General features: G+C 49.5%; 1 protein-coding gene across 1 annotated transcript; it reads right to left on the bottom strand.

Annotated features, from left to right (window-relative positions):
- Positions 1 to 18,283: 18,283 nt before the first annotated feature.
- Positions 18,284 to 20,156, bottom strand: LOC119959562 (zinc finger protein 239-like). Its single transcript, XM_038787766.1, has 2 exons — positions 20,050 to 20,156; positions 18,284 to 19,360 (listed from the first exon to the last, which is right to left on the bottom strand). Exon 2 carries the CDS (start codon positions 19,296 to 19,298, stop codon positions 18,624 to 18,626), a length of 675 nt encoding a protein of 224 aa, XP_038643694.1. The 5' UTR covers positions 19,299 to 19,360; positions 20,050 to 20,156; the 3' UTR covers positions 18,284 to 18,623.
- Positions 20,157 to 25,724: the final 5,568 nt, after the last annotated feature.

Below are 25,724 nucleotides of genomic sequence, written 5' to 3' on the forward strand. Positions count from 1 at the left end.
GTAACTGGTTAAAGCTCTTTCCACAGTCAGTTCACTGGAACTCTCTCCCTTAGGTGTGTGTGTGTCTCGGGGCTTTTCCAGTCACACTGATGTTTGAAATCTCTTCCCACAGTCAGAACAGACAAACACATTGACAGTTTGTGATATGTAGGTCCTAATGAATTGAGTCAGATCTTGATGTTATATTTGGTTTGAGTTGCCCAGCTGCCAAACCTCCCGTTCTAATGCCTGAAAAAGAAGTTTTGAACCAGAATATTGTCCCCAGTGTCTCTGAAACACTCTGTCCGCTGAGGTATCCACTGGTTGTGGAAGGTGTCACGCATTCCGGTGGATGCCACATGCTCCCTCTGCAAGACCACTGGGAATAGACAAGACCACAGAACAGAAGTCGGCAGCCAAAGTAACCGCCCACCCCCTCCATAATAATGATAATCTTTATTGTCACAAGTAGGCTTACATTAACAATGCAATGAAGTTACTGTGAAAAGCCCCTCGTCACCACACTCCGGCGCATGGTTGGGTCACAGAGGGAGCATTCAGAATGTTCAATTCACAGCACGTCTTTCGGGACTTGTGGGAGCAACCCAGAGCACCCGGAGGAAACCCACGGGGAGAAAGTGCAGACTCCACACAGTCAGTGACCCAAGCTGGGCATCGGATCTGGGACCCTGAAACTGTGAAGCAACAGTGCTATCCTACCCCACCCAGCTACAATGCACTGCTTTAACCAGACTCAAAGTAGATTCAAGATGTCACACTCAGCACAAGAATATTAGATATTATAGACTGTCAGATCCACAAACTCTGCCAAAGAGGCTGCAAATTAACAGGTTACTATGGACATTAAACTGTGGGCAATATTCGATGCTGTGACCAATACTTAGTTAAATACGGACCTGAATAACGAAACTTTGCAGCCACCTGTGAAGTTTAAATATGTCGTTGTGTCAGGATGAACCAGCATTTGAGGAATATGAAATCTCGGGACTGTTGGTCTCCAAGTGCCGTATTGAACACAGGAGAATGACCTTGAATTGGGACAGAGATGAGCGTGAGTGAGCATCGTAAACTGCTATTGTATTGGGGTGTTCTGGGCCCCAAAGTTTTAACCCTGCAGTTAATTGTCAGGGATGCAGTATAATAAACCCTGAACAAAGCAAATGTGTGTGTGAGAAGCAGCTGAAGCACCAGGAACCAGCTGAACGAGCAGAGCTGAATGTCTCCTAGTGCAGCCACAGGACTGAACTTATTCCAGCTTCCAAGCCCACCTCAGACCCAACCTCCTGGCTATTCATCTACAAGAACGTTTGAGGACTTTGGGTCTGTACTCGTTGGGGTTTAGAAGGATGAGAGGGGATCTTATTGAAACTTACAAGATACTGCGAGGTTTGGATTGAGTGGACATGAAGAGGATGTTTCCACTTGCAGCAAAAAATAGAACCAGAGGACACCATCTCAGACTACAGGGACGATCCTTTAAAACAGATGAGGAGGAATTTCTTCAGCCAGAGGGTGGTAAATCTGTGGAACACTTTGCCGCAGAAGGCTGTGGCGTCCAATTCACTGAGTGTCTTTAAGACAGAGATAGATAGGTTCTTTATTAACAAGGGAATCACGGGTTATGGGGAGAAGGCAGGGGAATGGGGATGAAACAATATAAACCATGATTGAATGGCGGAGCAGACTCGATGGGCCACATGGCCTAATTGTGCTCCTATGTCTTATAGAACATAGAAGATAGAACAGTACAGCACAGAACAGGCCCTTCGGCCCTCAATGTTGTGCCGAGCCATGATCACCCTACTCAACCCACGTATCCACCCTATACCCGTAACCCAACAACCCCCCCTTAACCTTACTTTTATTAGGACACTACGGGCAATTTAGCATAGCCAATCCACCTAACCCGCACATCTTTGGACTGTGGTCATATAAGAAGCTTCAGAGACTCATGAGAACTTATTTGTGTCAAAAAACGCTTCACTCCAACGAAAAGATCAACTCAATAAGAAGACATCAGACCTGCAGCGATATAAAGATTGCAGTCTACATTCCATGTTCATCATCACAGCTTCAGCTTGATCTGTGTATGTGTCAGTGAGTGAAAGAGCCGAGAGACTTAGATGCTCAAACATCCAGGGAAAGGTTGTGATAATAAATAACCTTTATTCCTTTAAAAATCACCAGTAAGCCTGCTGCTGAACTGTATTTTAAATAAAGAAATATCACACTTAGGGTCAGAAAATATCACACAAACATCCTCATAATGGACGGGAAAGGACCACGAAATGTAATCAACCGTTGTATAACCCCCTTCAGGTAGCTATATAGAGGCTGCAGCCTCTCACACTGAATGTCTACGTGATCCATAGACACCTCCAGGCTACAAACATCAGCTGCAGCCTGGGAGTGGGTGAAAGATCTTTAAAAACTGTTGGCCCGCATATTCGCCGGGCACTAGGACCCGGCTGGGAACAGAAACCTTCAGGTCCCGCCCACCTTAGTCCTTAGAGCTGGTGAATGTTGAGGCTTTGGCAGTTTCTCTGTAAAGTCCTTCTCATTCATTCCCTCTCTTTACAGCATCACCAAGACGCCAGCGCATGCGCTCTGCTTCCCCGGTGAACCAAGATGGCGGTTGTGAAGCAGGGCCTGGTCCCGGTCTCGGTCCCGGAAGAGAGAGCTGACCGGCGGTGATGTGACCTGAGGATCACCACACCTCAGGCAAGGGGCCAGGTTGGGAAGGCGGTGCCTTCAGGAATAACTGGGAAGGTGATGTTTGGTCAGTTGCTGCAGTCTGTGTAGTGAAGGTGCTGTCACAGTGGTGTGAGGTAAGGAAGTACAGGATTATCACCCAGCAATGTTGAATTAAGGGGAATGTAAATCCAGCTCAGGCTGCTTTCAGATTGGAAAGGGAGCTAAGGTGTGTCCTTGGAGCTGGTGAATGTTGAGGCTTTGGCAGTTTCTCTGTAAAGTCCTTCTCATTCATTCCCTCTCTTTACAGCACAGATAGAGGCCCTTTGGCCCATTCATAATAATCTTTAATATTAGTGTCACAAGTAGGCTTACATTAACACTGCAATGAAGTTGCTGTGAAAATCCCCACTCGCCTGTTCAGGTACGCAGAGGAAGAATTCAAAATGTCCAATTCATCTAACAAGCTCATCTTTCCGGACTTGTTGGAGGAAATCGAAGCACCTGGAGGAAACCCACGCAGACATGGGGAGAACGTGCAGACTCCGAAGCCGGGAATCGACCCCAAGTCCCTGATGCTGTGAAGCAACAGTGCTAACCACTATGCTACCGTGCTGCCCAGAAGATTATTAGATTACCAATTCTGGATGAATTGTGTCCCAGGATGCTGTGGGAGGTGAGGGAGAGATTGCAGTGGCTCTTACCCAAAGATTTAACCATAAATTCGGCCTGTGATCCGTAGAATTTCGAAGGTTAAGGTGTGATCTGATTGAAGTATTTAAGATATTAACAGGGAAAGACAGGGTAGATAAAGATAAACTATTTCCACTGGTTGGAGATTCCAAAAGTAGGGATCATTGTCTAAAAATTAGGGCTTGACCGTTCAGGAGAGATGTTCGGAAGAACTTCTTCACACACAGGGTGGGAGAGGTTTGAAACTCTTTCCCACAAACAGCAGGTGAAGTTGGATCAGTTGTTAAGTTTAAATCTGAGGTAGAGTTTTGTTAAGCAAAGATATTAATGGATATGGAGTTAGATCACAGATCAGCCATGATCTCACTAAATGGCAGGACAGACTCGAGGGGCTGAATGGCCTACTCCTGTCCCTATGTGTATTTCTGTAATTCTGAAATACAGACAATAATATGATAGGGGCAGCACGGTGGCGCAGTGGGGTTAGCCTTGCAGCCTCACGGCGCCGAGGACCCAGGTTCGATCCCGGCTCAGGGTCACTGTCCGTGTGGAGTTTGCACATTCTCTCCATGTCTGCGTGGGTTTCGGCCCCACAACCCAAAAATGTGCAGGCTAGGTGGATTGGCCACACTAAATTGCCCCTTAATTGGAAAAAAAATGAATTGGGTACACTAAATTTTTAAAAAATAGTATACCATGACAGGGAAAGAGTTCGGATTAGAACCTGAGTTAGTCCGAGCTGCAAACCATCCCTCCAGATCCTGGCCCTTCATAGATTTAACGAAGGCCAAGGCGATAGTTGGATTATTTTTTTTTTTAAATAATTTTTATTGAAAGAATTTTTTACATGAAGATATTTACCCCAACTAACTATAGGATATTACAAAATATTCCCTCTTAACAAATATCCCCCCCCCCCCACCCGAACTCGCATGCGCGTTGTCCCTCCCCCCCTCCCCCCTCCCCCAAAAACAAACAAAGCAACAATCAACATCAAACATGAACTGCGAGCAAATTGGCCCGCATTTCAACCATACAAAACCCACCACAACCGTTGTTGCCACCCCCCCTCCCCTCCCCCCCCCCCCCCTCCCCCCCCCCCCCCCCCCCCCGGGTTGCTGCTGCTGCGACCTCTGTACCCTATCTCTGAGCCAAAAAGTCGAGGAAAGGCTGGCACCGCCTGAAGAACCCTTGTACCGACCCTCTCAGGGCGAATTTGACCCTTTCCAACTGGATAAAGCTTGCCATGTCATTAATCCAAGTTTCCACGCTTGGAGGCCTCGCGTCCTTCCACTGTATTAGTATCCTTCTTCGCGCAACTAGGGACGCAAAGGCCAGTACTCCGGCCTCTCTCGCCTCCTGTACCCCCGGCTCCACCCCAACCCCAAAGATCGCAAGTCCCCATCCTGGTTTGACCCTGGATCCCACCACCCTCGACACCGTCCTCGCCACCCCCTTCCAGAACTCCTCCAGTGCCGGACATGCCCAAAACATATGGACATGGTTCGCTGGACTTCCCGAACACCTGACACATCTGTCCTCACCCCCAAAGAACCGACTCATCTTTGTCCCCGTCATATGGGCTCTATGTAGCACCTTAAATTGAATGAGGCTAAGCCTCGCACACGAGGAGGAAGAATTAACCCTCTCCAGGGCATCAGCCCATGTCCCATCCTCTATCTGTTCTCCCAGCTCCCCCTCCCACTTGGCTTTCAGCTCCTCTACTGATGCCTCCTCTGCCTCCTGCATTACTTTGTAGATGTCCGATATCCTCCCCCCTCCGACCCAGACCCCCGAGAGCACCCTATCACTCTTCCCCCCTACTGGGGAGCAAGGGAAACCGTTCCACCTGGCGTCTAGCAAATGTCTTCACTTGCAAATGTCTAAACATGTTTCCCGGGGGGAGCCCGAATTTCTCCTCCAGCTCTCTCAGGCTTGCAAACCTCCCATCTACAAACAGATCCTTCAGCTGCCTGATGCCCACCCTGTGCCAGCTCTGAAATCCCCCGTCCATGTTCCCCGGGATGAATCTATGGTTCCCTCTTAACGGTGCCTCCATCAGACCTCCCACTTCCCCCCTGTGTCGCCTCCACTGCCCCCAGATCTTGAGGGTGGCCGCCACCACCGGGCTCGTGGTGTACCTCGTGGGAGGGAGCGGCCATGGCGCCATTACTAGGGCCCCCAGGCTTATGTTGCCACAGGACGCCCTCTCCATTCGTTTCCAAGCTGCCCCCTCCCCTTCCATCATCCACTTGCGCACCATCGATACATTTGCCGCCCAGTAATACCCCGAAAGATTGGGTAACGCCAGCCCTCCACTATCCCTACTCCGCTCCAAGAAGACCCTCCTCACCCTTGGGGTGCCGTGCGTCCACACGTTGCTCATGATGCTACTCGTCACCTTTTTGAAGAAGGCCCTAGGGAGGAAGATGGGCAAGCACTGAAATAAGAACAAAACCTCGGGAGGACCGTCATTTTAACGGACTGCACTCTGCCCGCCAGCGACAGCGGCACCATGTCCCACCTTTTAAATTCCTCCTCCATCTGTTCCACCAGCCTGGAGAAGTTCAGCTTGTGGAGAGTCCCCCAGTTCCTTGCCACCTGCACCCCTAAATATCTAAAACTCTTTCCTGCTCTCTTAAACGGGAGTCTCCCGATTCCCTCTTCCTGGTCCCCTGGGTGTATCACAAATACCTCACTCTTGCCCAAGTTTAGCTTGTACCCCGAAAAGTCCCCAAATTCTGCTAGCAGTTCCATCACCTCCGGCATTCCCCCTTCTGGGTCTGCCACGTATAGCAGCAGGTCGTCCGCGTATAGCGATACCCGGTGCTCCTCCCCGCCCCTTATCAGCCCTCTCCACCCCCCTGAGCCCCTCAGTGCCATCGCCAACGGTTCAATTGCCAGTGCGAAGAGCAGGGGGGACAAGGGGCACCCCTGTCTGGTCCCCCGGTGGAGCCCAAAATACTCCGATCTCCTACCATTTGTCACTACACTTGCCGTCGGGGCCGAATAGAGCAGCTTCACCCATTTAACAAATCCCTCCCCAAATCCAAACCGTTCCAGCGTCTCCCACAGATACTTCCACTCCACCCTATCAAATGCTTTCTCCGCGTCCAATGCCACCACTATCTCCGCCTCCCCCTCCACTGCCGGCATCATGATGACGTTTAGCAGTCTCCGCACGTTCGTATTAAGCTGCCGCCCTTTCACAAAACGCGTCTGGTCCTCGTGTATCACCCCTGGCACACAATCCTCTATCCTGGTAGCCAGGATCTTTGTCAGCAACTTGGCGTCCACATTCAGGAGCGAGATAGGCCTATATGACCCGCACTGCACGGGGTCCTTGTCCCGCTTCAAGATCAGAGAGATCAGTGCCTGCGACATTGTCGGGGGCAGAGCCCCCCCCTCCCATGCCTCGTTGAAGGCTCGTACCAGCACAGGGCCCACCAAATCCGCATATTTTTTGTAAAATTCCACCGGGAACCCGTCTGGCCCCGGCGCCTTCCCCGTCTGCATATGCCCAATCCCCTTGACTAGCTCCTCTAACCCTATCGGCGCCCCCAGCCCCTCTACCAGCTCCTCTTGGACCTTGGGGAACCTCAATTTGTTCAAGAAGCCCTCCATCCCCCCTCCCCTCGTCGGCGGCTCTGACCAATACAGCTCCTTATAGAAGTCTCTGAAGACCCCATTTACTTCTGGCCCCTTCTGCACTACGTTCCCACCCCTCTCCCTCACTCCCCCAATTTCTCTAGCCGCATCCCGCTTGCGGAGCTGATGCGCCAACATCCTGCTCGCCTTCTCCCCATATTCATAAATCGCGCCCTGCGCCCTTCTCCACTGTGTCTCTGCCTTTCTGGTGGTCAACAGGTCGAACTTAGCCTGCAAACTGCGCCGTTCCCCCAACAGCCCCTCCTCTGGTGCCTCCGCATATCTCCTATCCACGTCAAAAAGCTCCCCCACCAGCCTCTCCCTCTCCTGTCTCTCCCTCCTTTCCCTATGTGCCCGTATGGAGATCAGCTCCCCCCGGATCACCGCCTTCAGGGCCTCCCAGACCATCCCCACCTGCACCTCCCCCGTGTCATTAGTGTCCAGATATCTTTCAATGCTCTTCCGGACCCTCTTACACACCTCCTCATCCGCCAGCAACCCCACATCCAGGCGCCACAGCGGACGCTGGTCTCGCGCCTCCCCCATTTCCAAATCTACCCAGTGTGGCGCATGGTCTGAGACCGCTATGGCCGAGTACTCCACTTCCCGTACTTTCGGGATCAGTCCCCTGCTCAATACAAAAAAGTCAATTCTAGAATAGACTCTGTGGACATGGGAGAAAAAGGAATACTCCCTCGCCTTCGGCCTCCCAAACCTCCAGGGATCTACCCCTCCCATCTGCTCCATAAACCCCTTTAACACTTCTGCCGCTGCCGGCCTCCTACTCGTCCTTGAACTCGATCTGTCCAACACGGGGTCCAGCACTGTGTTGAAGTCCCCCCCCATGATCAGGCCCCCTGCCTCCAGGTCCGGAATGAGGCCCAGTAGGCGCCTCATGAAGCCAGCGTCGTCCCAATTCGGGGCATACACATTAACCATCAGCACTTTCTCCCCCTGTAGCCTACCCTTTACCATGACATATCTACCCTCTTTATCCGCCACCACCTCCGCCGCCACGAACGACACCCTCTTCCCTACCAGGATCGCCACCCCCCGGTTCTTTGCGTCCAGTCCTGAGTGGAACACCTGTCCCACCCACCCCCTTCTCAGGCGGACCTGGTCCGCCACCTTCAAATGGGTCTCTTGTAGCATTGCTACATCCGCCTTCAGTCCCTTCAAATGCGAGATTACTCTCGTTCTCTTGACCGGCCCATTCAGCCCCCTCACATTCCAAGTGATCAGCCGGGTCGAAGGGCAGCCCGCCCCTCTCCCCTGCCGACTAGCCATATCCTGTCACCTGCCCGCCCCGAGTCAGCCCTCCCCTTCTGACCCGCTCCCCATGGCGATGGCGCCCCCCCCCCCCCCCACACCCCTCCAGTCCTCAACTTCTCCTCCCTGGCCTTTTCAGCAGCAACCCGGTAGCCCCCCCCTTCCCCCCTCCCCCTCCCCCCCCCCCCCACCCCCCTCCCCCCCCCCCCCCCCAGGCTAGGACCCTTCCTAGCCGCGATGCACCCTCCATAGTACTTCCGTGAGTCAGCTGGTTTACGCTGACCCGGCTGCCCCTGCCACAATCCGACTCCTCCCGGCATGGGGGACATCCCCCCCCTTACCACCTCTCCTTGACCCCGCTCCAGCGCGGGAAAGGGAGCCATTGCTGACCACGCCCCTTCCTCCCACCCTCCTCCCTCCTCTGCCCCGCGCGCGGGAAACCAGAGGAAAGCCCGCGCTTTCGCCCTGCCACTCCCACCCCTCCATCTTCAGTTCCACCCCCGTCCCCGATCCCACACCGATAAAAAGAAAACCCCACAAGAAACACGTACCCCCGGCACTCCCCCCCCCCCCCCCCCACCCCGCCCCCACAACATAACATTATAAATAACAGAAAAAAGAAAAAAAACTGGTAGAGAGAAAAAAAAGGGTCCAAAAATACAGCCAAGTGAAAATCCAACCAGACGAAAGCCACGTGTCCAGCTTAAAGTACCAGAGCGGCAACGACCGCCAAGTATCCCCTGGTTCTAGTTCGAGTCCAGCTTTTCTTCCTGGACAAAGGCCCACGCCTCCTCCGGGGACTCGAAATAGTGGTGCTGGTCCTTATAGGTCACCCACAAGCGCGCTGGCTGCAGCATCCCGAATCTGATTCTCTTGGCATGCAGCACCGCCTTCGTCCGGTTGAACCGGGCCCGCCGCTTTGCCACCTCCGCACTCCAGTCCTGGTAAATCCTCACCGTCGAGTTCTCCCATTTGCTGCTCCTCTCTCTCTTGGCCCACCTCAGCACCCTCTCCCGGTCACTGAATCGCTGGAACCGAACCAGCACCGCCCTCGGGGGTTCGTTTGCTCTTGGCTTCCTGGCCATTACTCTGTAGGCCTCCTCCAGCTCCAGGGGCGAAGGGACGACCCCTGCCCCCATCAGTGAGCCCAGCATTTCTGCCACATACCTCGGGAGGTCCGACCCCTCCAGCCCTTCTGTCAGGCCCAGGATCCTCAGGTTTTTCCGCCTCATGCGGATATCCATCTCCTCCAGTCGGTTTTGCCATTTCAGGTGGAGTGCCTCGTGCACCTCCACCTTTCCCACGAGGACCGTGGCCTCCTCCTCCCTCACAGCCATCTCCTGCTGCAGCTCCCGAATTGACGCCTCTTGGGTCGCCTGTGCTCCCATCAGCCTGGTGGTCGTCGCGTTCATCGACTCCAGCAGCTCCACTTTCAGCTCCGTGAAGAAGCGCAGGAGAACGGCCTGCTGCTCCTCCGCCCATTTCCTCCAGTCCTCGGGTGCGCCGCTGGCCGCCATTTTGGGTTTCTTCCCCCGCTTTTTTCGGGGAGCTGCTGCCGCTTTTTTTTCTGCCCCACTTCGGGTGACAACCATAAATTTTGCAGGGTTCTCTTCTGGGAACCTTCCCCCACCGGGAATCGTCGTTCCAGCGCCGTTAGGGGCCCTCCAATCGGCCCGAAAACACCTTCCTCGCAGGAGCAGCCAAACGTGCGACTTAGCTGGTCATAGCCGCAACCGGAAGTCCGATAGTTGGATTATTGAAAGACTTGATGGAGTTGTTGGATACCATTTTTTGGGTCTCAGGATAAAGCCTGACGTAATTCACTCCCCACAGGCTTGAGCTGCCTTTGAACTTCATCGAAGCCTCGACGCTTCGTTTGTGTTGCTGCCGAAAGTCCTGAATCGTCCCTCTCTCCTGGAGCCAGACGCCACCTCACCGTACCCTCTCCAGGACATTCTGGCGATCTTTCCAGTTGTGGAAGTGAATGATTACAGGCCTGGGATGAAAACTATCCCTCAGCCTCAGAGACGGGATACGATACATCCTTTCTAATTTGAAACACCCAGGCTTCACATCCAGCTTGAGAAAACGTGGCTTCCGGTCCTCGAAGAACTAACGGGAGCCTTACCATCCACACCTTCTGACAGGCCATCAACTCGGATGTTCTTTCTCCGACACTCGGTTCTCCAAATCCTCCAGGACCTCCGCCAGCCACTCGGCTGGTTTTCAAAGGATTGAATTCTTGCCTCCGTGAAGGAGGCATCTTGCTGAATGTTCAGGTTCTCTCCTCCGGATCATCGAGCCTCTTCCTGGTGTTTTGCAGCTGGGCCTCATGAGCTCACAGATATTGAGTCAGCACACTCAGCCTCTGGTCAGTAACACGGATAATGTCGGCAGTCATCATTTTCGCCACCTCTTGAGAGAGCCCCACAGAGCGCGGAATCGTGAGACCTCCTGAGGGTCAGGCCGCATTGTTGAAAAGGCGGCTTCATTCCCGCTGAATCCACCAGCGCTGTTTTATCAGCCATTTCTTCACTTTTTACAGCATAATCCTTCCAGACCGAACCCTGAAGTCTTCCAGGGACATGATAACAAATATTAATTCAAGGATTAGGTAGACGAGTGCCAGGCAATCAGGATAAGTGACAGATCATAGGTCAGTGGCACCAGAACCTGCGGAAAACAAGCTAATCCCATTCCGGTGGGAGGGATTTCTTCACTCGAGGATGTGGTGAAGCTTTGGAATTCTCTACCTCCGAGGATTCTGCAGCTTCAATCGTCAAGTATGTTCAAGACACAGATTGACAAGTTTCTAGATATTGATGATGTCGAGGGATATGGGGATAGTGTGGGAAAATGGTGCTGAGGTAGATCGGCTAAGGATCCCATTGAATGGTTCAGCTTCAATGGGCCGAATGGCCGACTGCAACTCATATTTGTTATGATCTCCTGGACAGGAAGCTGTGAGCTTGGATCTGTCAATCAACATGAATCAGCACCTTCAGGAGAATTGGGAGGGTGAATATTAGATACAGCAGTGTGAGAATGGAGGGAGATTGTGTGGGATGGAGATTTACAGCTCTCAGGGAATAAGAGAGAGGAAACAATGTGACATAGAAACCAGCATTGTCTGTTCTGAGTTTCAATCCTGTACTGACAGTGACGAATTTTGTAAATTGTTTCTTCCAGGATATTAGACAAGGAGGAATTACAGACAGAAATCTCAAATGTTACATCCCGATCTGACAGCCACTCCCTTCCTTGGAACCTGAATACCATCGGGCTTTCAATCTAGAAGGAGAAATGTTTACCCGAACTGTTAGCTAAACATTTCAACCATTAGTGCGACTGGAAAAGCACCGAGACAAACACAACACACACCCGAGTGAGAGAGTTCCAGTGAACTGACTGTGGAAAGAGCTTTAACCAGTTACACAGCCTGAAAAACACAACCTTCAGAGTGAGGAGAGACCATACCCGTGTTGTGGATGAGGCTTCAACTGATTGTCCAACCTGCAGAGACGTGAGGAGACCCAAAACATGGAGAAACCGTGGAAATGTGGGGATTGTGGGAAGGGATTCAGAGTCCCATCTCAGCTGGAAATTCATCAACGCAGTCACACTGGGGAGAGGCCATTCACCTGCTCGAAGTGTGGGAAGGGATTTACTCAGTTCTCCAGTCTGCAGAAACATCAGCGAGTTCACACTGGGGAGAGGCCATTCACCTGCTCAAAGTGTGGGAAGGGATTTACTCAGTTCTCCAGTCTGCAGACACATCAGCGAGTTCACACTGGGGAGAAGCCATTCACCTGCTCCCAGTGTGGGAAGGGATTTACTCAATTATATCACCTTCAGAGACACCTGCGAGTTCACACTGGAGAGAGGCCGTTCACCTGCTCTCAATGTGGGAAAGGATTTGCTGAAGTATCCAACCTGCAGTCACACCAGCGAGTTCACACTGGGGAGAGGCCATTCACCTGCTCTCAGTGTGGGAAAGGATTTACTCAATTATCTCACCTGCGGACACACCAGCGAGTTCACACTGGGGAGAGGCCGTTCACCTGCTCTCAATGTGGGAAAGGATTTGCTGAAGTATCCAACCTGCGGAGACACCAGCGAGTTCAGAATGGGGAGAGGCCATTCACCTGCTCTCGGTGTGGGAACGGATTCACTCGGTTATCTCACCTGCGGACACACCAGCGAGTTCACACTGGGGAGAGGCCATTGATCTGCTCTCAGTGTGGGAAAGGATTTACTCGTTTATCCAACCTGCGGAGACACCAGCGAGTTCACACTGGGGAGACGCCGTTCACCTCTCAATGTGAGACGGGATTACATGTTTCATCAGACCTGCTGTGACACCAACAATTTCACAATTGATTACAGGGGTTGGATTCTGCTGTGTTTGTTTCTGCTCTACAGCCAGGACTGCATTTTGTTCATTCTGACACGTGGTCAGTGGGGATGGTCGGAGGGTTTCTTTCTGCTGGACTGGCCGGTCTCACCACTTTGCCTCCAGTGGGCTGATGCTCTTTGAGCTTTGTTGCTAATACCTGGTTTCAAATTGCACAAGGATCTCCGAGTGAAAGGGTGTTTGGTAGTGTGAAGATATTTAGTTTCCATTTCTGTTTCAAACCCTCCAAGCATGCCATGTTGCCATGGAGATGGGCCCTGGTGGTTACCTGGTTCTTTTGTTTAAGTTATCTGGGTGTTCCTCACATAAGAAAACTATCAGGGTATGAGCGGCAAGTTGTCTGAGGTGGACTGGGAAACTGATTGGTACAGGGAATACCTAATATTTAAGAAATTATTACATATTTATCAGGGGGTCGGTCAGCTCAGTTGGCTGGACGGCTGGTTGGTGATGCAGAGTGAGGCCAACAGTGAGGATTCAACTCCCGTATTGGCTGAGTTGATTCATGAAGGCCCGGCCTTCTCAACCAGGCCCCTCGCCTGAGGTGTGCTGACCCTCGGGTTAAATCACCTCCAGTCAGTTCTCTCTCTGTCAAAGGGGAGAGCAGCCTATGCTCCTCTGGGATTTTTGCAACTTTTATTTCACATAAATACAACAAATATAGATTCCTTTAAAGAATAAAAATCCAACAGGAAAAGTGATGGAACCATGGCTAACAAGAAAAGTTAAATATTCATGAGATCCATTAGAATTCAGCAAAGGAGGACCAAGAAACTGATGAGAGCAAACTGGTGAGAAACATAAAAACCGACTGGAAAAGCTTTGACAGGAATGTGAAAAGGAAAAGATTAGCAAAGACCAATGTGGGTCCATTCCAGGCAGAAACAGGAGAGTTTATAATGGGGAGTAAGGAAATGGCAGAGAAACTGAACAATGTGTGTCTGTCTTCACGGAGGAAGATGCAAAAATTTCCCCAAAACCCGAGAGACCCAAGGGGCTCGTGAGCACAAGGAACAGTAAGAGATGAGAATTAGTGAAAAAGTAGTACTGGAGAAATTAATGGGGTTGGAAGTGAATAAATCCCCAAAAGCTGATGATCCACATACCAGAGTGCTGAACGAGGTGGCTGTAGAGATCTCTATTCCTCATTCTAAATTCTCCTGACTCTATCTGGAATGGACAAACTTTTCCTTTTTACGTACCTATAGAAACCTTTACCATCCATTTTTATGTAATTTGCTGTTTCACATTCATATTCTATTCTCCCTCGCTTTCTCGGTGTCTTGGTCCTTTGCTCTATTATAAAATCGTCCCAATCCTCAGGTTTATTCCTATTTCTGATAACTTTATCAGCCTTTTCTTTCAATCTTTTACAAAACTTCACTTCCTCTGGTAGTCAGTTCTCTGACCTTTTGGGGTTCTTGTGCTCTGAAGGAAAGTAAACTGTGTAATAATTATTGAAAGTCTATCCATTGCCTGTGGACTGTCATATTTTAATGTATTTACCCCAATCCTCCTCAGCTAATTTGTCCCTTCAACCTTCATAACTTCCTTCAAGCTTAGTACCCTGGCTTCAGATTGGAATACCTCATATTCAATATTCTGGTCACTCATCCCTAAAGGTTGTTTTCAGCGCGATTATCAATTAGCCCTTTATCATTGCATCATACTAGATCTACAAGAGCCTGTTCTCTAGTCGGTTCCTCAACATATTGCTGTAGATAACTGTCCCTAACGCACTCCAGAAACTTGCCCTCCACAGCATCAGTGTCCATTAAGTTTACCCAGTCTATATGCAGATTGAAGTCACCCGTTAATGTTTTACCCATGCTACATCCTTCTCTAATCTCCGATTAATACCTTGTACCACACAACCCGTACTGTTTGGTGGCCTATAACAGCTCTTACCAATGTTTCCTGCCCCATGCTGTTCTTGTCTCCACCCAAACATATTCCACGTTTTGTATTCCTGATCTGAGATCCACCCTTACTAATGTTATGATGCTGTCCCTTATTATCTGAGCAACGCCACCTGCTTTTCCTTTTTGCCTGCATCATCAGCAAACTAAGTGGGCATACCTTTGGTACTGTCATCAAAGGCATTGATATAAATTGTAAAACGTTGAGGCTCCAGCACTGATCCCTGTGACACATCACTCATTACGTCTTGCCAACCAGAAAATGGCCTATTTGTGCCTCCTCTCGGTTTTCTGGCAGCTGGCTAATCTTTCACTGTGAAAGACAATTCTGGGATTCAAGGCTGCCTGACTGTGAAAAGAACGCAAGTAAATCCTGGGGAATGACTCATTACTTCGGACTGGTTCTGAGATAATTTAGTTTCTACTTGCAGGGCAAAGTAACTATAATCGTGCAGTTCGAATTTAGATTGCGTAACTGTGGTATGGTAGCACAGTGGTTAGCACTGGTGCTTCACAGTGCCAGGGCGCCAGGTTCAATTCCCACTTGAGCCACTGTTGTACAGTCTGCATGTTCTCCCTGTGTCTGTGTGGGTTTCCTCCGGATGCTCCGGTTTCCTCCCACAAGTCCCGAAAGGTGTGCTTGTTAGATGAATTTGGCATCCGGAATTCTCCCTCTGTGTACTCAAACAGGTGCCGGACTGTGGCAACTAGGGGCTTTTCACAGTATCTTCATTGCAGTGTTAATGTCAGCCTACTTGTGACGATAATAAAGATTATTATTATTAAAAAAGAGCAAAGTTCTATGTGTAGGTTAATGTACCTTTTAGTTTGTTGCATTAAAAGTCATAACACGTGAAGTCCCGCCGTGTGATTCTTTAATTTGTTGACTGGGAATTCAATTTTTTTTAAATAATTTGCTGACCTTTATGGAGGTCCTAATCCACAAATTCTGACTTCCCTCGTGCACCTGTCTGTCTCTATTGTTCGTGTCACTGACAGCCAGGTGATGGAGCTGAGGGCTGAATTTAGCTGAGAGTAAAGGAGCCTGTGCACGAATAGAGACAGGAAGGGCTGGAGGCCTGACTGGGAAATGGATCTCCAACTAATCAGGGGTGGGGGGGTTTCGGCGACCACAGTTTACATATAGAAAAATCCCGGAGTTCCCCTCAGGGAAGTGTGTGTAAAGGCCACAATGTTACAGAAATTCAGGTAAACAGGTTACAAGGGGAAAGAATATAATGGAAATGTTTGCACCGAGCACTAGAAAACTCTAAGGCTACAAAAGGAAGAACCTTATTGATTGTCATGATGGGGAATGTAGACAGAGGGAGGCAACACAGAGAAGATCTGAATAACTTTAATAAACTTTATTCAACAGTAATGACACTTACACACATTAAAACAAAGGACCTACAATACAAACAGATTCTCAGAGGTCAGACTGAGGATAAGATTGGACATGAAGAGATAAATAATCCGAAAGGACAGACAATGTATATTCTCAACACTGAGCCAGAGGGTCAGGAGATGGACTAAATACAAAGACATTCTTAAGTTTTTAAGAGAGGAGATATTCAGTTCTAAACCATGAGAAAAGTAGTGGTAATATCACACAGACTGACTAAAGAGCATGACATCATTTACCAAATGAATTAATGGGTTCATGTGTTCCACTTTGATAAATAAATAACCAGAGTGTGTTGACAAGTTAAGAACACGTACTAAAGCCAAAAAGGATCGATACACAAAAGCTCGGTGTTCCTGAGCAGATTGATCAGATTAGAATAACGTGCTCACTGATCTTTCTGATGAGACCTCCCGTCAGTATCCAGTAATCTCACGGTCTCTGTCTGGAATGGGTTATGTGATAGAAATAAAAACATTGAACCAATGTCTCATTGTTTCTTAGTTTCCGAGCTCGTATTAAGTGTTATGGATAATTCGGTAAAAACACATGGTATATTTAGATTTTCGGGAGCAACACTGTAACCATTTGAAATGAAATCCAGGATCTCTGATCAATATGAATTCCATTATCAGAAACTGTGTTTCCAGGCAGCACACACACACCCTCTGTGCAGTGTGAACTCACTGAGGAGTCAAAGGTTTAAATGACTGAGTGAATCTCTTCCCACTCAGATCAGATGAACAGTCTCAGCCCAGTGTGAACTTTCATCAGGTCAGTTGAAACATTTCCACACATAAAGTGAATGACTGTCGAACAGCAAACTGTGTGACTGAGTGAATCCCTACACACACACACAGGGCAAGTGAATGACTGTCGAACAGCAAACTGTGTGAATCCCAACACACACACACAGGGCAAGTGAATGACTGTCGAACAGCAGACTGTGTGACTGAGAGAATCCCTACACACACAGACAGGGCAAGTGAATGACTGTCCAACAGCAGACTGAGTGAATCCCTACACACACACACAGGGCACGTGAATGACTGTCCAACAGCAGACTGTGTGACTGAGTGAATCCCTATACACACGCAGGGCAAGTGAATGACTGTCGAACAGCAGACTGTGTGACTGAGTGAATCCCGACACACACACACACGGCAAGTGAATGACTGTCGAAGAGCAGACTGACTGAGTGAATCCCTACACACACACACAGGGCAAGTGAATTACTGTCCAACAGCAGACTGTGTGACTGAGTGAATCCCTATACACACAGCAAGCGAATGACTGTCCAACAGCAGACTGTGACAGTGAATCCCTGCACACACACACAGACACACACACACACGGCAAGTGAATGACTGTCCAACAGCAGACTGTGTGACTGTGATAATCCCTACACACACAGACACATAGAGCAGATGGTTGGCCTCTCCCCAGTATGAATACACTGGTGTCTCAGAAGGATGTATGTCTAATTGACTCTCCTCCCACACTCGGAGCATGGGATGGCCTCTTCCCAGAGTGAGTGCAATGGTGAACTGTGAGGTGAGATGTTTGCCTGAATCCAGTCCCACAGTGAGAGCGCCTGAACTCACTCACATCCGTGAACACGTCAATGGGAGATAAAGTTCCTCGGAAAGTTTACAGCACTTCCCGCAGTCTGGACATTTAATAGGTCACTCATCAGTGTGAACTGCCTGATGTCTCACCAGGTTGGACAAGTGAACTAATCCCATCCTACACTTGGAACAGGTGAATGGCATCTCCCCAGTGTGAAGTCGCTGGTGGATCAGCAGGTAGGATGAATGAGTGAATTGTTTTCCACACATAGAACAACTGAATGGTTTCTCCCCAGTGTGAACTCGCTGGTGTATCCGCAGTTGGGATGACTGACTAAATCTTTTCTCACATTCAGAGCAGGTGAATGGACTCTTGGCAGTGTGACTGTGATGTACAGTGGGGTCAGATGAACGCCTAAATCTACTGTCACAGTGAGAGCACTTGAACCGTATCTCAGCAGTGTGAACAAGTTGGTGGGATATCAGGGCTCCAGTGGGCAGCACGGTAGCATAATGGCTACCACTATGGCTTCACAGCACCAGGATCCCAGGTTCGATTCCCAGCTTGGGTCACTGTCTGTGCGGAGTCTGCACGTTCTCCCCATGTCTGCGTGGGTTTCCTCCGGGTGCTCCGGTTTCCGCCCACAAGTCCTATTAGGTACTTTGGACAGTCTGAATTCTCCCTCATTATACCCGACCAGGCGCTGGAATGTAGCGACTACGGGCTTTTCACAGTAACTTCATTGCAGTGTTAATGTAAGCCCACTTGTGACAATAAAGGTTATTTAAAACTTGCCACAATCTGGACATTTAAAAGATCTCATCAAGTGTGAACCTTCTGGTGTGTCAGCAAGTGTGATGAACAAGTGAATCCCTTCCCACACTCACAGCAGGTGAACGGCCTCTCTCAGTGTGAGTGCCCTGATGTACAGTGAGGTCAGATGATCGTTTGAACCCAGTCCCAATGGGAGAGCAGCTGAATGGTCCTTCATCAGTGTGAATACGTTGATGGGACTTCAGTTCCCAGGAGCTTCGACAGTACTTCTCACAGTCCAGGCATTTAACGGTCTCTCATCAGTGTGAATCCGCTGGTGTCTCAGCAGGTTGGATGACTGAGTGAATCCTTTCCCACAATGAGGGCAGGTGAATGGCTTCTCTCTGGTGTGAATTCTCTGGTGAACCAGCATAGCTGATGCACAAGTGAACCCCTTCCCACACTTGGAGCAAGTGAATGGCTTCTCCCCAGTGTGAATCCGTTGGTGTGTCCGCAGTTGGGATGGGGTAATAAATCCTTTCATACAGTTAGAGCAGGTGAATGGTCTCTCCCCGGTGTGAACTCGCTGGTGTTGAGTGAGGTTAAATGATCGCCTGAACCCAGTCCCACAGTGAGAGCATCTGAACGGTTTCTCGTCAGTGTGAACACGTTGATGGGACTTGAGATCCCCAGAACTTTTATAGCACTTCCCGCAGTCTGGGCATTGGAACGGCCTCTCATCTGTGTGAATCCGCTGGTGTCTCAGCAGGTTGGATGACTGAATGAATCCTTTCCCACACTGAGAGCAGGTGAACGGTCTCTCCCCAGTGTGACTGCGCTGATGTTTTAACAGGTCAGATGATTGTCTGAATCCTCGTCCACACACAGAACACGTGAACGGTTTCTCCTCACTGTGAACGGTGCTTTTCTCTTCCATGTTCAAAATCTGATGATATTCAGGTGATGATAAATTGGCGACTTTTCCAATGTCCTGTCAAACTGATTTAAAACAGAAAAAAGGGAGTGAAAGAGAACCCACATAAACACAAAGAGAGAGAGCGACGTGGAGCAGCAGGGTTGAAGGGGATGAAGTTTATACAGCTACAACTCGACAAAAGTCTGCCAACCATCAACATGAACCACCCAAAAGGACTGGGATAGCAGGTATATATTAATAATAATAATCTTCCATATTGAACATCGTCATCTTGTGTTTCCCCTCCAGGTAACATACCGTCCTGACTAATCAGATATCCAGTACTGGATAAGCAGAAATTTCCTCTCTCAATTTAATTATTGACAAGACTGAAGCCTTGTCTTCAGTCCCAGCTATAAACTCCACTCCCTCACCAGTGGCTCCATCCCTCTCCCTGGGAACTGTCTGAATCAGACGGTTCACAACCTCAGTGTCACCTAAATATGGGTTTCCAACCACATCATAACCAAAACCGTTTATTTCCACCTCAGTGCTCGTCTCTCTCTCGCTGTGTAATCTCCTCTCTGCCCTTGACTCGCTCTCTCTCTCTCTTATCTCCCCCCTGCTCATCTTTCTCTTGTTAGTGAAAGGGCAGGGAAGTGGAAGAAGCTAATTTGCTCTTTCAGAGAGCTAGCACAGGAAAGGCAGGCTGAATGGCCCCGGCCCCTGTCTGTATTGTAATCACTCAATGATTCAATGAAACAAGACTTACACTGGAGGCGATGGACCAGATTCTTCCTCCGGACCCACCCTGCTACAAACTGGCTCTTAATTGGTCTGTCTGTGTTTCCATGAGCGACGCTTGCAATAAAAAAATCAAAATACTGCAGTTGCTGGAAAGCTGAAATAAAAAGTGGAAATGCTGGAAAACACTCAGCAGGATCTGTGGGGAGGGAAACAGATTTCACATTTTCACTTTGTGCAGAATGAACTGCAGGGAACAAAAATGGTCAATATAAGCTCAGAAGTGGAAGAGAAATGCATTATGCCACAGGAAAAGCAATTCCTGACTCTGAAAGGTGCAGTGAGATGGTCGGGGGATGAGCAGTGATGGAAACCTCATGAAAAATGAAAATGAAAATCGCTTATTGTCACGAGTAGGCTTCAATGAAGTTACTGTGAAAAGCCCCTAGTCGCCACATTCCGGCGCCTGTCCGGGGAGGCTGGTACGGGAATCGAACCGTGCTGTTGGCCTGCTTGGTCTGCTTTAAAAGCCAGCGATTTAGCTGAGTGAGCTAAACCAGCCCCTAGCTAAACCAGCCCCTGGTTTAGACATTTAGACATGGTCGATGGAAGTAACAATAACATTTAAAAAAAATTAATGTCCAGGATGCTGGTTAGGCCAGCATTTATTGTCCATCCTTAGATGCCCTTCAGAAGGTGGTGCTGAGTTGCCTTCTTGAACTGCTGCAGTCCTGGGCGTGTAGGTACATGCACTGTGCTGTTAGGGAGGGAGTTCCAGGATGTTGCCCCAGCGACAGGAGGAGCGGCGATATATTCCCAGCTCAGGGCGGTGAGTGACTTGGAGGGAAGCCTCCAGGTGGTGGGGTTCCCAGGTATCTGCTGCTCTTGTCCTTCTAGATGGTAGTGGTCATGGGTTTGGAATGTGTTGTCTAAGGAACCTTGGTGAGTTACTGCAGTGCATCTTGTAGATGGTACACACGGCTGCCACTGTTAGTCGGTGCTGGAGGGTTTTAATGTTTGTGGAAGGGGGGCAATCAAGCGGGCTGCTTTGTCCTGGATGGTGTTGAGCTTCTTTAGTGTTGTTAGAACTGCACTCATGCAGGCAAGTGGAGAGTATTCCATTACAGTCCTGACTTGTGCCTTACAGATGATGGACAGGCTTTGAGGGGAGTCAGGTGGTGAATTACTCGCCGCAGGATTCCTGGCCTTTGACCTGGCAGCCACATTATGAATGTGGCTAGTCCAGTTCAGTTTCTGATCAATGGAACCATGCTAAATATATTTAAAATATGTTAAAACTCATTCATTACTGGAGACAGAGAACAATGGTGGAAGGTGATTCGGGAGAGCAGGGGTAAAGCAGATGGAGATGGATTCAGGCCCAGAGTAAATAACAGACCCACAAATCTTTGGAGGCGTGGGGCACGATGTCCCAGGAGGGAGAGAGAGATCCAGAGAGCAGAATTCACTTCTTTTCCTTGACTTCTCTATTTATCATCTGGGTCCCTGCAAATCAGGGAAATGGACGGTCAAATTCCCAAGATCAAAGACTAATCCAGTTTGATGGACAGGTTTTCTCCATTCTGAACAATGGGGAACAACCTCCTCCCAGTCATTCAAAATGTTGCCCTTACACAGATGGCGGCCGGACATGCACCTTGCTGCATCTTGCCCACCAGAAAGATTGAGGCTCCAGTCGTCGGCTAAACGGCCTTCAAGACACAGGACAACAAGGGCAGCATGACAAGCAGTTAGCACTGGGACTGCAGCGCTGAGGACCAGGTTCAAATCATGGCCCTGGGTCACTGTCCTTGTGGAGTTTGCACATTCTCCCCGTGTCTACATGGGTTTCAGCCCACAACCCAAAGATGTGCAGGTTAGGTGGATTGGCCAGGCTAAATTGCCCCTTAATTGGGAAAATTGGGGGTGGGGGAGAGGGGGTGGGGGAGGGAGGGAGGGGGTGGGGGAGGGGGGGAGGGAGGGGTGGGGGAGGGAGGGAGGGGGGGAGGGAGGGGGGGGGGGGGAGGGAGGGAGGGGGGAGGGAGGGAGGAGGGAGGGGGTGGGGGGGAGGGGGGGGGGGGTGGGGGAGGGGGGAGGGAGGGAGGGGGGTGGGGGAGGGAGGGAGGGGGTGGGGGAGGGGGGGGGAGGGAGGGGGGGAGGGAGGGGGTGGGAGAGAGGGGGTGGAGGGAGGGGGTGGGGGAGGGAGGGGGTGGGGGAGGGGGTGGGGGAGGGAGGGGGTGGAGGGGGTGGGTGGGGGGGAGGGAGTGGGGAGGGAGGGAGTATATAAAAATATTGAAAATAGGATAAAGGTTGTTTGGCTGACGGTCAATCACTGTCCTGTAAGGTAATGAGTCCTTTTGCTTCCCAATTGGCTGAGGAAGGCAGTGTGTCACAAGGATGGATGTGTTGACCGATTAATGGCTGGAGGATGGGGCAGGTCATGTGATCAATCTCCAGGAATACATTTAATCAAAGTTGGCGAGGAGAGATGTTGTGAATTTCTATCCGAAACTGACAGTGAGGTTCTGTAAATTTACAGGATACTGGAAGTGGAGGTTTAACAGACGGGAAACACAAACCAAACGTCACATCGCGATCTGACAGAGTCTCTCGATTCATCAGAACCTGAATATCAGCAGCATCTGGGTGTGGAAGGTAAAAGTTTGTCTGTTCTGTCTGTGAGGGAAGATTTCAGGTCTCAGTGTGACTGGAAAAGCCCCGAGATTCACAAACCCTGGTTAGGCCAAACCTGGAGAACTGTGTTCAGTTCGGGCAACAAACCTGAGGAAGGATAGAAGGGCCTCGGAGGGATGTCGCACAGATTTACCTGAGTGATACCTGAACCCTCCGAGGTTAAATTACAAAACTAGATTACACAAAAGAGTCAGAGACATGATGGCACAGAGAAGGGCATTCGGCCATTGAGTCCATGCTAGCTCTCTGGAGCAATCCAGTCAGTGCCATTCTCCTGCTCTATCCCTGTATCCTCGCAGGTTTATTTCCCTCAGATCTGTATCCAATTTCCTTTTGAAATCAAATGATTCATGTATCTATTTTCAAACTCGCTGATAGGCAGCAAGTTTCAGGTCATTGCCGCTCGCTGTGTAAAAACATATTTCTCATATCACCTCATATCTCCTGTACCTTTACATACAAACTAGGAACAGGCCACTCGGCCCCTCGAGCCTGCTCAGCATTCAATAGGTTTGAAACAAATCTGTTGGACTTTAACCTGGTGTTGTAAGACTTCTTACTGCACAGCATTCAATAAGATTGCGGCTGATTTCATTCTAACCTCAACTCCATATTCCTGCCGACCACTGATGACCATTCACCCCCTTGCTCATCAAGAATCTATCCAGCTCTGCCTTAAAAATATTCAAGGACTCTGCTTCCACTGCCTTTTAAGGACGCGAGTTCCAAAGTCTGATAGCCCTCAAGAGAATAAAAAATCCTCATCTCCATCTGAAATGGGTGACTTGTTATTTTGCAACAGTGACACCCTCGTTCTCGATTCTCCCTCAAGAGGAAACATCCTCTCCACATCAGGATCTTGTATAGTTCAATCCACGTTTTACCCAAAACTTTAAATCTGTGTCCCTAGTGCTTGTACGATCAGTGAATGGAAACAGTTTCTTTGCCCACCTGATCAAAACTTGGCAGAACCTTGTGGACCTGAATCAAATCTCCCCTCAACCTCCTTTGCTGGAACCATTCTGGTAAATCTCCTCTGCACCTTCTCCAAGAACCTTCACATCCTTCCTGAAGAATGGTGACCAGAGCTTTATAAAGATTCATAGAATAGAATTAGAACCATAGAATTCCTACAGTGCAGAAGGAAGCCATTCGGCCCATCAAGTCTGCACTGATTCTCTGAAAGGGCACCCTGCCTCGGCCCACAGCCCTACCTGTCCCTGTAACCCCACAGCCCCACCTAACCTGCACATCCCTGGACACTAAGGGGCAATTTATCAAGGCCAATCCACCTAACTTTCCCTTCTTTGGACTGTTGGAGGAAACCTGAGCACCGGGTGGAAACCCACGGAGACACGGGGAGAAAGTGCAAACTCCACACAGACAGTCACCATGGAATTGAACCCGGGTCCCTGGTGCTGTGAGGCAGCAGTGCTAATCACCGTGCCACCAGAAGCATAGTTTTGGTATCAGTATTACTGTTTATGAAGCTCAAGGTCGAATTTGCTTTGCCATCTATTCTCTTTAATATGACTCGCAGATATAAAAAATCCCTCTACACCTCTTTCTCTCTCCTCACAAAGAGGCCAGTTGGGTTTTGTGACAATCCAGCAGTTTTCATGGTCACTTTTTCCCAGTGTCGACCCCACAAATGACCAGATTCATTCAGCTCAATTTCACAACCTGCCTTTGTGTTTTTGTGGGTTTCCCTCACTCCCTATTTTCTGTTTTCAATCATTTTCACAGGGTGTTCGAAGGGGAGGCTTCAAAGTCCGGAAACTCAAACCAAGCATCACATCAGGATCTGACTGATCCTCAATTTATCATATCCTGAACATCATGTACTTTGAGCATGGAAGGAAAAAGCATCGTTCACAGTGCGGGGAAACCGTACACGTGTTGTGTGTGTGGACGAGGATTCAGTCAATCATCAGGCCTCACAAGCCACAAATGCAGTCACACTGAGGAGAAACCGTGGAAATGTGCGGACTGTGGGAAAGAATTTAGTTCCCCATCCAAGCTGGAAACTCATCGACGCAGTCACACTGGAGAGAGACCATTCACCTGCTCCGAGTGTGGGAAGGGATTCACACAGTCATTCGACCTGCGGAAACACCAGAGAGTTCACACTGGGGAGAGACCATTCACCTGCTCCAAGTGTGGGAAGGGATTCACTCAGTCATCCACTCTGTCCACACCAGCGAATTCACACTGGGGAGAGACCATTCACCTGTTCAGAGTGTGGGAAAGGATTCACTAAGTCATCCCACCTGCTGAGACACCAGCGAGTTCACACTGGGGAGAGACCATTCACGTGCTCCAAGTGTGGGAAGGGATTCTCTAAGTCATCTTCCCTGCTGAGTCACCAGCGAATTCACACTGGGGAAAGACCGTTCACGTGCTCCAAATGTGGGAAGGGATTCACTGAATCATCCACTCTGTCCACACACCAGCGAGTTCACACTGGTGTGAGACGTTTCAATGTCCAGACTGGGAAGTGCTATAAAAGTTCCGGGGAACTGATGAACCATCAACGTGTTCACACTGATGAGAAACCGTTCAGGTGCTCTCACTGTGGGACTGGGTTCAGACAATCATCTAACCTCACTGTACATCAACGAATTCACACTGGGGAGAGGCCATACACCTGCGTCAAGTGTGGGAAGGGATTCACCACTTCATCCAACCTGCTGACACACCAACGAGGCCACAAGTAACCATAGTGATTGTATTTTGCTGTTCCTCACATTCAGGACTGAACCAGGTTAATTTGGGTCTCTTTCTGCTGATCACAAACTCCAGCCCATTTACAGGAGCTGATATTCTGGCTAAAAATCAAATAAATTAGATTTGTGTTAAATACGCAGTGTGTTGAAACTTTTTAATATCTCTGACACAAGTTTGTTCCTTTTGAAGTACTCTCGCTCTCCCCTGTCTCTTCCATCCTCACCTCCAACAAGAAGTGTGAGGAGCTTGTGGAGCTTCTTTGTGACTGAGGTTGAGTAAATC

The sequence above is a fragment of the Scyliorhinus canicula genome, unplaced genomic scaffold, assembly GCF_902713615.1.
Source record: "Scyliorhinus canicula unplaced genomic scaffold, sScyCan1.1, whole genome shotgun sequence".
Classification (NCBI taxonomy): domain Eukaryota; kingdom Metazoa; phylum Chordata; class Chondrichthyes; order Carcharhiniformes; family Scyliorhinidae; genus Scyliorhinus; species Scyliorhinus canicula.